This window comes from Astatotilapia calliptera, chromosome 8 (genome assembly GCF_964374335.1).
Source record: "Astatotilapia calliptera chromosome 8, fAstCal68.1, whole genome shotgun sequence".
Lineage (NCBI taxonomy): Eukaryota > Metazoa > Chordata > Actinopteri > Cichliformes > Cichlidae > Astatotilapia > Astatotilapia calliptera.
Genome location: NC_137429.1, coordinates 28377164 through 28394153, shown reverse-complemented (window position 1 = coordinate 28394153; position 16990 = coordinate 28377164). Strand labels below are relative to the sequence as shown.

General features: G+C 45.3%; 1 protein-coding gene across 1 annotated transcript in view; it reads left to right on the top strand.

Moving 5' to 3' along the window:
* The window catches only part of myo15b (myosin XVB), a 133042-nt gene that overhangs the window by 69246 nt on the left and 46806 nt on the right, over window positions 1–16990 (top strand). Inside the window, exons 20-22 of the mRNA XM_080305252.1 lie at window positions 984–1098; window positions 1192–1367; window positions 10611–10704. Of these exons, the coding sequence (XP_080161378.1) occupies window positions 984–1098; window positions 1192–1367; window positions 10611–10704 (385 nt within the window). The remainder of the gene's footprint in view (window positions 1–983; window positions 1099–1191; window positions 1368–10610; window positions 10705–16990) is intronic.

The window sequence follows — 16990 nt, the reverse complement described above, 5'->3', positions numbered from 1 at the left end:
TTACTTCTATCCATCCATTCTCTTCCTCATATCATTACTTGTATTTTATTTTAATTAATGTTGTACTCGTAAATAATCTAAAAATGTCTTCCGCCGCTCCCAATTTTGGTATCACTTTTTAAAAAGCTGTGTCCCTATTTTAAACCTTTTTATTAATCAGTTCTGATCTTTTTGTTTTCATACCACATATTTAGTGATGACATGTGTCAGCTATTCTCTTGTTATGATCTAATATAATATTATAAACTACTAAATTCCATGTGTTAAGTGAATGTAAATTCCATGACTGTAGTTTCCTTAAACACTAATTTCCCTCCAGGTTGCCTCGAACCAAAGGTTCTCCATAAATCTTAGCAAATTTGAAAGTTCCTGCTGTCTCCATGAGAAATAAAATGTAAACATTTTTTAGGTACTGGCATCAAATGATCGATAAGGATTGGTGGCAAATTAAATCTGATATGTTTAAATCACGTTCTGTTCTGGAGGGCTGTGGCTCAGGTGGTAGAGGGGGTTGTCTCCCAATCTGAAGATTGGTGGTTCACTCTCTGGCTCTTTAATCTGCAAGTACCCTTGGGCAAGATACTGACTGCAAGTTGCCCCCTACACTGCAAAAACTCAAAGTCTTAGCAAGTATATTTGTCTTATTTCTAGTCAAAATATCTCATCACACTTAAAATAAGACAAAACCAGCTAAAGAGTAACAACTCAGTAAGATATATGAACTTGTTTTTAAACTGTGGAGCTTGAACTAGAAAATTTTCACTGTTCCATCAACAGATTTTTCCTCTTAGATGTTACTCTTTACCTGATTTTGTCTTATATTAAGTGTGATTAGATTTTTTTTTTTGACTAGAAATAAGACAAATCTACTTGTTAAGATTTTGAGTTTTTGCAGTGTAGGCATCCACTGCATTATGAGTGTGTGCACAAATGTTGGACAAGGTGCTTAAAGGTCTTAAAGGTGTCATGTCTTTCTGATCCAGGTATGGGGTTCTGAAGGCCCAGGAGTTAAATGAAATATCAGACAGAGATCAGACAGTGGCTCTGCTGGAAATATTGGGTGCTGAGGAGGGACAGTACCAGTTGGGACTCACCAAGGTGACAAATTGTTCAATCATCTCACCATTTAGTTTGTTTTTAATTAGAAAGGTAAAGCAGATTTTCATTTACTGTATATGCAACTACATTTAGGTGTTCCTTAAGGAGCAACTGTACCAGCAGCTGGAAGAAAAATGGAGCAGCACTCAAACATGGGCTGCCATCACCATCCAGAGAAACATAAGGGGTTTCCTCTGCAGGAAGAACTTTAGATTCTTCAAACAGAAAGCCATTGTCATCCAGAGCCACATTCGAGGACACCAGGCCAGGTCTACTGAGGGAGAGGGGAAATCTATGCAATCTATGACATTCAATGGTGTTTGAGAAAGTGGTGTTTGGCCCCTTCCTGATGTCATACGTTTTTGTATGTTAATATTAGACAAAGGTAACACAATTAAGTAAAAATCAGTTTCCAAATTAAGGTGTCTAATATTAAGGGGGGGAAATCCAAACTTACATGGCCATGTGTGAAAATGTGACCCCCACCCCACTTATAACGCTTGTGGCAATTGTGGTAAAAGACCTTAGAACTGCCGGCATCACTTGCCTCAATTAAGGTCAGTGCTCCTGACTCCACCATAAGAAAGGGACTGGGCAAAAACGGCCTACATGGCAGAGTTCCAAGAACCAAAAACAATGCTAAGCAAAAGGAACATAAAGGCTTGTCTCAGTTTTGCCAGAAAGCGTCTTGATGATCTTCAAGACTTTTGGGAAAATACACTATGAATTGACAAGACAAAAGTTAAACTTTTTGGAGGGTGTGTGTCCCATTATGTTTGGTGTAGAAGTAACAGCATTTCAGAAAAGGAACATCATACCAACAGTAAAATATGGTGGTGGTAGTGTGATTGTCTGGGGCTGTTTGGCTACCATTGATCCAAAACATACCAGCAAGTCCATGGCTCAAGAAAAAACAAAATTTCTCTACAGCACTCTAAAAGACTCATTGCCAGTTATTGCAAGTGCCTGATTGCAATTGTTGCTGCTAAGCAATGGTCCAAGCTGTTATTAGGTTTAGGGGGCTTTCACTTTTTCACACAGGGCCATGTAGGTTTAAATTTTTTCCCCCATTAATCATAATGATATATTTGTCTAATATTTACATTTGTGTGTAAATAAATCAAGTGTGAAAAACAAAAAAAGGAAATCAGGAAGGGGGCAAACAGTTTTTCACACCGCTCTGTGTGTGTGTGTGCGTGTGTGTTTATATACTAGCGATCATATATGTGTATATACAGTGGGGCAAAAAAGTATTTAGTCAGCCACCGATTGTGCAAGTTCCCCCACTTAAAATGATGACAGAGGTCAGTAATTTGCACCAGAGGTACACTTCAACTGTGAGAGACAGAATGTGAAAAAAAAATCCATGAATCCACATGGTAGGATTTGTAAAGAATTTATTGGTAAATCAGGGTGGAAAATAAGTATTTGGTCACCTCAAACAAGGAAAATCTCTGGCTCTCACAGACCTGTAACGTCTTCTGTAAGAAGCTTTTCTGTCCCCCACTCGTTACCTGTATGAATGGCACCTGTTTGAACTCATCATCTGTATAAAAGACACCTGTCCACAGCCTCAAACAGTCAGACTCCAAACTCCGCCATGGCCAAGACCAAAGAGCTTTCGAAGGACACCAGGAAAAGTATTGTAGACCTGCACCAGACTGGGAAGAGTGAATCTACAAGCAAGGCAAGCAGCTTGGTGTGAAAAAATCAACTGTGGGAGCAATCATCAGAAAATGGGAGACATACAAGACCACTGATAATCTCCCTCGATCTGGGGCTCAACGCAAGATCTCATCCCGTGGGGTCAAAATGATCATGAGAACGGTGAGCAAAGATCCCAGAACCACACGGGGGGACCTGGTGAATGACCTGCAGAGAGCTGGGACCAAAGTAACAAAGGTCACCATCAGTAACACACTACAACGGCAGGGAATCAAATCCCGCAGTGCCAGACGTGTTCCGCTGCTGAAGCCAGTGCATGTCCAGGCCCGTCTGAAGTTTGCCAGAGAGCACATGGATGATACAGCAGAGGATTGGGAGAATGTCATGTGGTCAGATGAAACCAAAGTAGAACTTTTTGGTTCAAGTGCGCATGCGCCAACCAGCGTGCAGCCTGTTACAGTCGCTCCTGCTTTTCTCTTAGTTTAGCTTTTTTTTTCTACGTATTCTTTTTTTTTTCTGACTTGTATTTTCCTCCGTTTTCTATCTCTTACTCAATCATGTGGATTGAGAGAGTTTTTGTTCTTCTGGTGGCCGTGGAACTGTTACTTTTATCAAGGAACGGGACCGCGGCACATCTCCTACACGCACGGACTGTTTACTCCAGAGATCAGCTGATCGCCCTGATGCCGGCAGGTTCGCTGGCCAGGCCCGCAGAAGTACCAGCTGAAATTTGGAGGAAAACACATCGGGGATGCAGAGATCAAGGACAGAAGAGAAGAAAAAAGGTGACGGTGAGACAGCGGAGGCTCGAAGCGAGGAGGAGGTTTAAACCGTGTCTGCCGTCTATCGTGATGGGTAATGTGCGATCGTTGGCAATTAAAATCGACGAGCTCTCAGCACTGGTACGGAGTCAGAGGGAATACCGAGAGTGTAGCCTGATGTGTTTCACCGAATCATGGATGCACCAGGACATTCCCGATGAGAATGCTTCCGTGGAAGGCTTCCACACTGTTCGGGCGGACAGGGACAGCATCGCTAGCGGTAAGCGGAAAGGAGGTGGGCTTGCTGTTTTAGTTAACAACCGGTGGTGTAACCCTGCCAACATAACAATCAAAGAAAGGATTTGTTGCCCGGACACTGAACTGTGTGCTGTTGGACTCAGGCCGTATTATTTACCCAGGGAATTCTCTCACGTCATCTTGGTGGCTGTTTATGTACCCCCCTCTGCTAACCCCACAGCTGCATGTGACACTATCCACTCTGCCATAGCTCGGCTACAGACTCAGCACCCGAGTGCCTTTATTGTGATCTCGGGTGACTTCAACCATGTATCACTGGACAATACACTACCAACATTCAAACAATATGTGGACTGTCCCACCAGGGGAGAGAAAACTTTAGACTTACTGTATGCTAACGTCAAGGATGCATACAGCTCCTCCTCCCTCCCCCCACTTGGTAGGTCAGATCATAACCTGATTCACCTCACCCCCCGCTATGTGCCAATTGTGAGGAGGGAACCTGTGACCACCAGGACTGTCAGGAGGTGGTCAGAGGAGGCCTTAGCAGAACTACAGGGCTGTTTCGAGGTGACCGACTGGGAAACACTCTGTGAGCCTCACGCCGAGGACATCAATGGGCTTACTGAGTGTATCACAGACTACATAACTTTCTGCACCGACTCCATTGTTCCAGCTCAGACTGTTCATTGTTACCCAAATAACAAGCCGTGGGTGACTAAGGACATCAAAGCCCTCCTCAACAACAAGAAGAGGGCTTTCAGAGGGGGCAACAAAGAGGAGATGAGGAAGATCCAGGTGTTACTAAAGGACAAGATCAGAGAGGCTAAGGACAATTACAGGAGGAAGCTGGAGTGGAAACTCCAGCAGAACAGCATGAGAGAGGTGTGGAGGGGCATGAAGACCATCACTGGATTCAGGCCAACCAACAGCAGGGGAACTGAGGGAGGTGAGAATAGAGCCAATGAGTTGAATCTGTTTTTCAATAGATTCGACACCACAGTGTCTGCTCCTACCCCCACAACCTCACCTGCAGTCAGCCTGGAATCCAGAGCCACACCACTGTGCCAGCCTCTCTCTTCACATGTTGCCTCCTGTGAGATTCCTGACACCCCTCCCCCACCCATCACCTTCACTCAATACCAGGTTGAGATGCAAATGAGGAGACTTCACTCAGGCAAGTCTGCTGGACCAGACGGAGTGAGTCCCCTTGTCCTCAAGACCTGTGCCCCCCAGCTGTGTGGAGTCTTTCATAAACTGTTTATGCTGAGTCTGAGTCTGCAGAGGGTCCCGGTGATGTGGAAGACATCATGCCTCGTCCCTGTACCAAAGACGCCACGTCCCAGTGGCCCCCAGGATTACAGGCCCGTGGCATTGACCTCCCACATCATGAAGACCCTGGAAAGGCTCATCCTGGACCAGCTGCGACCCATAGTAAGACCACATCTGGATCCCCTTCAGTTCGCTTATCAGCCTCGTCTCGGAACTGAGGACGCCATCATCTACCTGCTCAATCGTGTCTACACCCATCTGGACCAGCCGGCGAGCACTGTGAGGGTCATGTTTTTTGACTTTTCCAGTGCTTTCAACACCATCAGGCCGACCCTCCTGGGTGATAAGTTAGCAGCGATGCAGGTGGATGCTTCTCTGGTGTCCTGGATTGTTGATTACCTGACAGGAAGACCACAATATGTACGTCTCCCACAGTGTGTGTCTGACAAGGTGATCAGCAACACAGGGGCACCACAGGGGACTGTCCTCTCCCCCTTCCTCTTCACCCTCTACACCACAGACTTCAGCCACTGCACAGAGACATGCCATCTTCAGAAGTTTTCTGATGACTCTGCGGTGGTTGGATGCATCAGCAGGGATGATGAGACAGAGTACCGGGCTGTGGTCGACTCCTTTGTCACGTGGTGTGAGCAGAATCATCTGCAGCTCAACGTGGCAAAGACCAAGGAACTGATCGTGGACTTCAGGAAGACCAGGAAACACTTGACCCCTGTTTCAATTCAGGGGGTCAGTGTTGACATTGTGGAGGACTATAAATACCTTGGAGTACACATTGACAATAAACTGGACTGGGCTAAAAACACCACAGCACTTTACAGGAAGGGCCAGAGTCGTCTCTATTTTTTGAGGCGACTGAGGTCCTTCAACATCTGCCAGAAAATGCTGAGGATTTTCTATGAGTCTGTTGTGGCCAGTGTGATCCTCTATGCTGTTGCATGCTGGGGGAGCAGGCTGAGGGTCGCAGATGCCAACAGACTTAATAAACTAATCTGTAAGGCCAGCAATGTTGTGGGGATGGAGCTGGACTCCCTCAAGGTGGTGTCGGAGAGGCGGATGCTGTCCAAGATAAAGACAATGTTGGATAACACCTCCCACCCACTCCATGACATGCTGGTCAGTCACAGGAGCACGTTCAGTGAGAGACTGAGATTACCGAAAAGCACCACTGAACGACACAGGAAATCATTCCTGCCTGTGGCCATCTCCCTGTACAACGCATCCACTTAACACACTGTTTGCTGCTACAACTACACATGTTTCTTTTCCAACTATTTATTTATGAGTGACTTATGTATGTATGTATGTATATATATGTATATATTGTACTATTCTTAGTTAGTGTATTGTCTGTCTTGTCTTAATGTTGGTTTAAAATGGAGCACTGTAACAAAAAATAATTTCCCCCAGGGATCAATAAAGTATTCTGATTCTGAAAACTCAACTCGTCGTGTTTGGAGGAAGAAGAATACTGAGTTGCATCCCAAGAACACCATACCTACTGTGAAGCATGGGGGTGGAAACATCATGCTATGGGGCTGTTTTTCTGCCAAGGGGACAGGACGACTGATCCGTGTTAAGGACAGAATGAATGGGGCCATGTATTGTGAGATTTTGAGCCAAAACCTCCTTCCATCAGTGAGAACTTTGAAGATGAAACGAGGCTGGGTCTTCCAACATGACAATGATCCAAAACACACCGCCCGGGCAACAAAGGAGTGGCTCCGTAAGAAGCATTTGAAAGTCCTGGAGTGGCCTAGCCAGTCTCCAGACCTCAACCCCATAGAAAAGTTGAAAGTCCGTGTTGCTCGGCGACAGCCCCAAAACATCACTACTCTCGAGAAGATCTGCATGGAGGAATGGGCCAAAATACCAGCTACTGTGTGTGCAAACCTGGTAAAGACCTATAGTAAACATTTGACCTCTGTTATTGCCAACAAAGGTTATGTTACAAAGTATTGAGTTGTATTTTTGTTATTGACCAAATACTTATTTTCCACCCTGATTTACAAATAAATTCTTTACAAATCCTACCATGTGGATTCATGGATTTTTTTTTCACATTCTGTCTCTCACAGTTGAAGTGTACCTCTGGTGCAAATTACTGACCTCTGTCATCATTTTAGGTGGGGGAACTTGCACAGTCGGTGGCTGACTAAATACTTTTTTGCCCCACTGTATATGTATGTATACATATATATGTATGTATATATATATGTATGTATATATATGCACACACATATATATATACACATATATGTACTAGTGCTGTCAGCATTAATCTCGTTAAAATGATGTTAATACCATAACCGCATTAACGTGCCAAATCCCTGTTAGCGACAGGGAATGTGCATCTTCTTTTTGTTTTCATATTTTAATTTATATTTAATTGTGTTGTGGTTTGCAGTGTTTTGTGTTGTTTCACTTAAAATTAGTTTAAAAGGAAAAAGCTGAAAATTTAAATAGTTAAAAGTTGAAATGTAAAAAGTTGGTTTTTATATTATATGATATATTTATTACATTTTATGTGGAGTGAATAAATAGAAGTATATTTACAGTGGCCCTAGAGACAAAGCACGTACAAACTCCAAAACACGTACAAACTCCAAAACACGTACAAAACACAAGAGAAGTGCTCCAGGATGCTAGGGCTTTTGTTACCTAGTGGCTACACAAGCCAGGAAGTACCAGCAACCGGATTTGGTGTGTGGTAGTAAGAGGTAAATGAACATTTTTTTAAATTATTTGAATATATATGAGTGGTTGTGTATAAATACACAAACAGCTTTATTTGCAACATGCAGGTTGCCCTGCAGTGAAATGGGACACCCCCCCCCCCCCCCCCCGACCTTACACACACAACACAGACATCACATGGGGATACAAGTCGGAGATCGGTAGCGTTACAGAAAAACACTGAAATATACACTACAATAGGAAAGTACAAGAGGAAAAAAAGAGACCTCTACTCATGCTGTGCTTCCATGGTAGGACAGCATGAGAACAGGAAACAAAAAAATTCCTCTGCACAAAAAGCACATAAATGTCCACAGCACAACATTGTGAAAGACATGACAAGCCACAGGATTGGGTGGGGGGTGAGGAGTAATCCGAAGCGAACACAGCAGCCGCCCTGCACAGCACTACCATTCCAGCGCGGCACATGGACCCGCCGTGTTCCCCCGCAGGAAACAAGCATTGAAGGCGTTTGGAAATGGAGGGGGGATGAGTGTGTGCTTATCAGTGTAAGTGTATGTGTGTGCGTGTCCAGAGTTCAGCTGAGACAGTGTCCTTCGCCCTGCCAGGCTAAGTAAACAGTCTACCAGCCAACCCAGGTGACCTTGCATGGAATGGGAAGGAACAGACTAAACACAGTCGTTATCAGGGAGTTTTTGTTCAGCTCCAGCCTTGCCGCTGGTGCCAAAGGGGCTATCCGCATGAAGTGATGGTGCTTTTTACTTTAGTGCGAACAGCTCATATGAATTTCAAAGCAGTTCTACAGTCCAACACTGGTCTCTCAGTTGGAGAGCCGCGAACTTCCCCATACTTGCGTTCTGTGATGTTGTCATTTCTTGTGCTCAAGGAGCCGATGTCTGAGAACTCACGGCAGTGTGCCTACCCGAGATGTCATCCAATTTGCGCCCAGAGATGTTATTCCGAGCGAGCCCAGTCTGTATCCAGTCTGCAGTCAGAGGTCTTATTCTGAATATTCACAGCAGCCGTAGCCTCTCCAAGATCTTATCTGTGCTACACTCAATGAGCCCATTTTGAGAAACTCACGCCTCTTCCCATCGTTTCAATCCCAGCGGGCAGCCTTGTGGGGGTTTGAACAGCTGGTTCCGCTTTCTTAATTCTTCGATAAGTCAGGGCCAAGCCAGCTCCGATCAGCAAGAACCCTGTTACCATGGTTCCAAATAGGTAGATATCTTCAGCACTCAGGCTCACCCAAGCCCAAACTTCTCGTTGAGAAAGGGGTGTCAGTTGCATTTAGGGACCAGTTAATCAAATCCATAATTCCTCTTTTAGGTTTTAGAGAACAGACTGTGAGGGAGTGTTCCAGGGAAGAAAAAAGCACGAGACAAGACAAGGACATAAGAAGCTAAGCAGGGAAGCTAAGGGAGAGGAGAGGAGAAAAGTGCGACCGCCTTCGCTGAGAGCCAAACGAAAGAGAGCCAGGGATAACAATACACATATGCTTTCAATTGTGTAATTTAAGTGATTGTTACGGCCCGTCTCTGCTAGGCGGCAGCGGACGTAACATAAACGAGCCCAGAGACCAAGGAGTTAGATAGGAAGACAAACATAAGGTTTATTAACACAACTGAAATCCGTTAGTGAAACAACTCACTAGGCAGCAGAGAAACTTTAAGCAAACACCACGATTAATAACACCAGTAGAGCACTGCTCTACTAAACGTCTCGCAGGAGGCAACACAAAACACAGGCAGAAGGCAAAAGGCAAAAGGGAGGGACTCTCTGTACAGTCTGTTCAAATCAACAAGTCCCTCGACGAATGAAGACTCCTCAGCCTTTTATACTATCAGTTAACTGCAGTCAGCTGTGTCACTTGTCATAACTGCAGACAGCTGTGTCACTTGTCCGTCGTACTCCAGGCTCCTGCGGCAGCCAATGGTGTGCGTAGTCAGACAGGCTCGGATCCGCATGAAGTTGGGGCGGGCATATGTCCGGGCCAGCCAATCCGTGAGTCCTGGAGCACTGTAGCTTCCATGGAGGAAGGCGGGGCCACCTGAGGCCAGCGGCCGTAACAGTGATCTAGGTAGCTCTGTTTTGGAAGTTCAGTTAACGCTAGAAATGTGTTTTGGAGTTTGTACATGCTTTGTCTCTAGGGGCCACCGTATATATTTATATATAAACATATATAAATAAAACCACAGGTTTTTTTTACATTAGTAATTCCTTTGGTGCATAATTTTATGTTGTTGTTAATAATAAATTAAAGCAACAAAACAACCTGAAGAGCCGGTTGGGAGCGGACTCTTTTTAGTGAGCCGAGCCGAAAGAGCCGGTTCTCTAAAAAGAGCCGGAAATCCCATCACTACTGCGTGTTAGCGCATTGACACCGTGTGTGAGCTAGAAATAAAGAACCTGTTGTTAAGGCAGAAGAGGAAAAGATTTGGAAACCTGTCCACTAAAAATTTTTATGAAGCAGTGTAAAAATTAAAACTAGTCTAGGTCAACATGCGATCCACTGTTTATATTTTAAGTTGTTAGTGGGTTGATTTTGAAGCTATATCAGTGTGGATGTTTAAATACAGGTCTGGTTAAAGAAACCGAACAGAACCTTTCAACTTCATTTAACTGTAGGAGCTTTGTGTCTCTGAATACATTGACATTCTCACAGGAAGACTGAGTGAAGAGTAGTTCTGAAACTGCACTAACCCACTGTACAGAAAACCAGTAAAGATGCATTTCATAGAGGTAGTGAAAGGGCATAGTCCTTAAAGGGGTTTAGGACATTGCTTTCAGTTATGTACAAATGTAATCCCTTGTGTGCTGCTGCTCTTCTCCTGCTTTTAGGAAGTACTACAAACGTTTGAAGCAGTCCTTCACTCAGTTCTGGGCTTTGATGCTAATAACCAGGAACACCATAAAGAGACATCACTGGAGAAAGGTATACATGAGAGAAAGAAAGTGTGAAAGAGAGAAAGAGAGGTCCTCACTCCGAAGGCCATGCCTGAGTGTGTTGGCAGTCTCATGATTTCTGACTTTCTTATGGAATAATCTGTCGTAATTCTCATGCAAAACCAGCCTCAAAAGAATTAGGCTTGGTGTGGCATCAGTCTGTCTAAAATTCACAAGAATCAGTACTCCTCTACAGTATTGGTCAGGCTTTAAACAAACCATATACATTAATCACCTAATGGGTCCTCACCCTAATCTGGTCTTTAAATCTGATGTCATTAGTCGTTTCCAGTTCCAAACTCCACTTCAGGTCCCAAAGTCAAACGAACACTGTGGCAAACTGTTACAAACTGTCAAAACTCTTTAATATTTAATAAAATGATCAGTGTTGCTGCTCTACCAGGTGTACCAATTAAGTTTAAAATTCAGGTTACCATGAAAACAGAATTTATGAAATTTAGTGAGTTAGAAGTTAGCAGGGAGTTGACTCGCTAGTTTCGACCTAAACGCAATATACCTTGTACTGATTGAGGAATTAAAGAAAATATATAGTAAAACATACAGCTCTGCTATTACTTCTGACCTAAATGAAGACAGAAAACTGAACAGCAGTGAAGTTTGTACGGTTACTGAAGTTGGACTCCTGAAGAAGGCATATCTTCGCGACTGCAGTTTGGAGTCCTTCTTCATACAAATGCTGAGTCTCCAGGGTGAAATGAAGGACCTTTCTGATGGAACAAATCAACCGCTGATGATTTTTACATTTTCATTGTAAGTGGGCCAAAGAAGTTAATTAAAAGTAGTCTAACATAAATGTAAATGCTGTAATTTGATTATTTTAATAAACCATGTAACTTGGATGGATTAGATGCTGGCGTGACCACAATGCACACGTCTGATGTCGGTCACAGTGGCCCAAGGGATCGCTCAGGGAGTTTGTGTGTTCGCTCAGACACATTAAAAATTAGAGGGAACATTGCTGTCAGCCTGAAGGGCAGTGTCCACAAAATAGGACTTATTAAACATGTTAAACCTTTAGGGTAATTAACTCAACCAGGTAACAGCAGCATTGGTTGCAGCTCAAAACATAAGTACAAAACAGCAACAATACAGCATTCCCACTCCCCAGTCCTTCCTTCCCTCCCATTACCCCAGTGTCTACAGATCCAGCCTCTTGACTGGCCTGCGTACCCAGCCGCACCTTGTGCGTACCTGATCCGGGACGTCTGCGTGAGTGGCAGTGTTGCCAATTTAGCGACTTTGTCGCTATATTTAGCGAGTTTTCAGACCCCTTAGCGACTTTTTTTCTAAAGAAAGTCGCTAAAAAAAGACGTGAAAGCGCGTATCGCTTTTACTCTCAACAAGCAGCGGGTGCTGTAACGCAGTCAGTTCTTCTTTTACTCTTATGCTGTTTTGTGGATCACAAGGTTTAAAACTACTTATAAACACACACACACAAAGTAACTCCACCAGAGTGCCTATTTCGGGTCACTTGCTGGTCCAAGCCCGGGTAAAGGAGCAGGGTTGGAATTGTGACATTAAAAAAACAATAATTGCTAAAAGAAATTTAATTTGTAGTTCTAAATAAACTCTAAATACATTTTTTACTCACTTTATGTCTCTTCCACGATGTTATTTCTCTCTCCAACAACATAGGTTACAATTAGATTAGCATGATCAATCATGCAAATTAGGCGATGACGTCATTTAGCGACTTCTAGCGACTTTTAGGACAACCAATAGCGATTTTCCTTACTGAGGAGTTGGCAACACTGGTGAGTGGGTGCAAGCATTGGGGCCGGACTAGGGGCCAAGGGTGGGGTCTCTGAAGTGGAGACACCAGCGCACTGGGATGGCAGCCCCTCAGTGTCCACAGTGGGTGGTGGAAGGGGTTGTGGCATAGCCCGTGGAGATGGTTCGAGGAGGAGATGGCGGTGGTTCCGTTGCAGCACTGCACCTTGGGGTGTGGCAATGAGATAGGACCTCAGAGTGACGTTCTCCTTGGAGACAATGGCAGGTGTTGCCCAAGCCTTCTCCTTGTCCAGCTTAGTAAGGACAGATGGTAGTGATGGGATCTCCGGCTCTTTTTAGAGAACCAGCTCTTTCGGCTCGGCTCACTTCAGCTCCCAACCGGCTCTTCAGGTTGTTTTGTTGCTTTAATTTATTATTAACAACAATATAAAATTATGCACAAAAGGAATTACTAAAGCATATGTGTATTGTTTGTGTATTTATACACAACCACTCATATATATTCAAATAATTTAAAAAAAATGTTCATTTACCTGTTACTACCACACACCAAATTAGGTTGTTGGTACTTCCTGGCTTGTGTAGCCACTAGGTAACAAAAGCTCAACACTGCGCCTAGCATCCTGGAGCACTTCTCTTGTGTTTTGTACGTGTTTTGGAGTTTGTACGTGCTTCGGAGTTTGTACGTGTTTTGGAGTTTGTACGTGTTTTGGAGTTTTTACGTGCTTTGGGGTTTGTACGTGCTTCGGAGTTTTTACGTGTTTTGGAGTTTTTACGTGTTTTGGAGTTTGTACGTGCTTCGGGGTTTGTATGTGTTTTGAAGTTGTGGATGGAGTGGCGGTAGGGGCTTAGTACCATGGCGGTGGTCGTAGTAGAACGCCTGCTCGGCCTTCTGACTAGCGTCCCTTCGTTTAACCTCTCTTTTGGTGGGCCATTTAGGTTGAAGATTCTTCTCCAAGGTGGGCAGGGTTGTCCTGATCTTCCTCCCAAGTTCCGCTGGGCTGAAGCCTGTAGTGGCACAGGGAGTAGACCTACAGCACATTAGTGCTATTAGTGGGTCATCATGCTGGAGGATTTTCTTTGCGGTCTGTACTGCCCTCTCCGCGTGACCATTTCCCTGTGGGTGGTGGGGATTAGATGTTATGTGGGCGAAATCTATCTCCCTCGCGAAGGCCTGGAACTCAGAGCTGGAGAACTGAGGGCCATTGTCACTCACCACCTCGTCAGGGATCCCAAACCTAGCAAAGGTCGACTTCAGTTTCTGAACAACCTGGCCACTGGTTGTGGATGGTAGATGCAGTATTTCCAGAAAACGTGAGTAGTAGTCTGACACAACAAGGTAATTATTCCGGTCGTGTTCACAGAGATTCAGGGCTATCCTTTGCCATGGACGATCCGGCAAAGGTGTGGAGATGAGCGGCTCCCTTGTCTGTGTTGGCCTCTGCGCCAGACAGGTGTGGCACTGCAGCACTGCATTCTTTAGCTCAGTGGAGAGCCCCAGCCACCACACAGATGAATTAGCCCTATCCCTGCACTTGGTGAGGCCTTGGTGCCCTTCATGTAGTTTTTGTAGAATGGCTGTTCTCTGTGACTTTGGAATGACAATCCTGCAGCCTCGTATGACCAGGCTGTCAGCCTCTGATAGCTCGTTCTTCACTTTCATGTACGCTTTGATGTTCAGTGGCACACTAGCTCCATATGCAGGCCAACCCCTGCGTATGTACATGATGACAGTCTGTAGTTCAACATCAGTTGCAGTAGCTGCTTTAATGCTTTCCATTCGGCTTGGGGATGCTGGAATGCCCTGTAACACGGTGGCTATGTAGCAGTCCACTTCACTGTGAGTGCTAGTGTCATCCTCAGCCCGTGACAACGTATCGGCGATGACAAGCGTTTTGCCAGGAACATAGATGGCCTCTGGCTTGTACCTCATGAGCCGCATCAGGAGGCGTTGACACCTCAATGGAACATTGTCAAGGTCCTGGCTGTTGACCAGGGGCACCAAAGGTCTATGGTCAGTCTCAAGCCTGAAGCGATCTAAGCCACATAAATACTTATCAAACTTCTCGCAGGCCCACACACTCGCAGCACCTTCTCAAGTCGGTTGTCGTGTTGTTCTATGGTGGCCCCATAGACCGGGATGTCAACCATAAAGACCTCCACACCCTCAAGCCCCTCCACACCCTCGAGCCCTTCTAAGGTCAACAACATCTTTTGCTGAAAGATCTCTGGTGCACTTGTTATTCCAAAGGGCAGCCTCTTAAAACAATACCTGCGGCGCGATGAATGTCGTTAGTTTGCAGCTCTCGTGGTGCAACGGGATCTGCCAAAATCCACTGGCAAGATATAGCGCTCTCTTTTGACAGACTTATTCAGCTTTGACAGTGTTCTTCTTCAAGACAGGCACCATTGGGGCACACCATTCGGTAGGTTGGGTCACCCTCTCAATGACACCATGATTCTCCATTCTTTGTAGTTCCTCCTTCACTTTCTGCAGCATGGGGAAAGGCACACGGCATGCTGTATGGACCACCAATGGCACAGCATTGTCCCTTTACTGAATTTTGACTGGCTCATTTTTTAGTGTTCCGTGTTCACCATAAAGTGGTTGGTTCCTGGTAGCAATGAGCATTGCTTCATCAATTCTTCCCACCAGGTTCATCTGCACTGACAAGGAGCGGCTGAGAAGGTTGTTAACTCTGCGTCCACGAACCACATACACCTTGGATAGGTAGTCTTTGCCTTTATAGCTTATTGTGGCCTTGAAGTAGCCGAGACATAACATCTCTCCTCCGGGGCTATCTAGAGGGAGATTAGAAGGCTCTAGTGTTCTCTTATGAGCAAGTGTGTGGAACGTGTCTTCATTTATGATAGTGACATCTGCTCCTGTGTCGATCTTAAATTCTATTGGGGCAGAGTCTAGCCGTAACTGCACAGTCCATGCTTCACTATTTCCTTTTGCATTACACACTGAGCCTAGAAAGTATGAGGCCTGCTTGCTTTTCTCTGTCTCAGTAACCTCATTCACTGATCTGGTGTTACGACACACCCTGGCCCAGTGTCCCATTTTTCGGCAGCCATGGCAAACAGATTTTGCTGCTGGGCACCTTTTGTCCCTGGCATGCTGTGTCTTTCCACACTTACCGCATTTCTTGTCACGCCCCGACCAATTATTTTTCCGTGGGTAGCCTGCCTCGCTGTTGTTGTTGTGATTTCCAGTCCATGATTTTCCGTTTATCCCGTACCTCCTGTACTGAGCCTCCCGCATCTCCCTGCAAGCTGACCTGCGCTGCGACCTCCTCTGACTGTCTGGGTTGTTTGCGCCAACATGAGGTCCTTCATCAGCTGTAGCCTGCGGGAGAGGTCCTTGTCTAGTATCCCGACCACAATACGGTCGCGGATATCTTCCTCTTTACATGCACCAAACTCACAGTGCCCTGAGAGGTCATACAGGGCTCGGATAAAACTCTCCGCCGTTTCGCCTGGCCGCTGGACACGCTGGTGAAAACATGCTCTCTCATGTATAATGTTCCTCTGCGAGAAAAAATACTCGTCGAACTTCCTCATTACACATCACGACTTTCATCAGCGGCGAAGGTGAGTGACTTGTAAATGTTCTCTGCTTCATTGCCCATCGCGTAGATTAGACAGCTCACCTGTACTTGTCCTTCGTCTTTGTGGAGTTTCGTTGCGATCCTGTAGCGCTCGAAACACTGTTTCCAGTCGGGCCATTCCGTTGGCTTATCGAAGGGGAAGCTTGTCGGGGGATTAAACTTAGCCATTCGTTGTTTCCTCCCTTATGACGTTATTCTGGCGATGGTCCGGGTGAGTTCTGACACCATTGTAGAATGACCACTCGGTAGCTTTCTTATGATGCTGCTTTATTGAACGTATATCCAGCATGGGTTATTACAGCACAACAACGGGTGCGGTAGCTAGGAGTAGAACAGCACATAGACAGCCCTGCCGCAAACCATGTCAGGGTGGCATAAAGCCGCAATGCCCACCCCCTCAACACAGGCAACCCAGTATATGACAGCCATCAGTGTAAATCTCAATAGGTCAGCATCTTCCTCTGGCACATACATGGTGAAACAACTTTGATGTCAGACATCAAAACAACAGGCTCTTTTCTGAACCTTGTCAGCACGCTAGCCATGCCATTTGATTAGTCCAAGAACTTTGAGTCTTCCTTGGATAGCCCAATCTGCTCATCAAGACTGCTCTGAGGGAAGTCCATCTTGAACTGCTGTTTCCATAGCTTGTCCAGTGTAACAGCAAAAACTCTGTTGGCTGTAACTGTTGACAGCCATCCTGGCCAATTCACAGCATTCTTGACTAAGTGGCCCATTCACTGTCCAAACGAGCATGGTCTTAATGGCGGAAGGTCCATCACCTACACTCTGGATGACCTTTAAAGGTTCTATGGCTCTGGGCATATTCATGCCGATCAAAAGGTCCAGAAAGGTATATGTTTCTACAAGCTTGCAGTCTTGTTCACCGGAACCAGTAAGACCATTAGT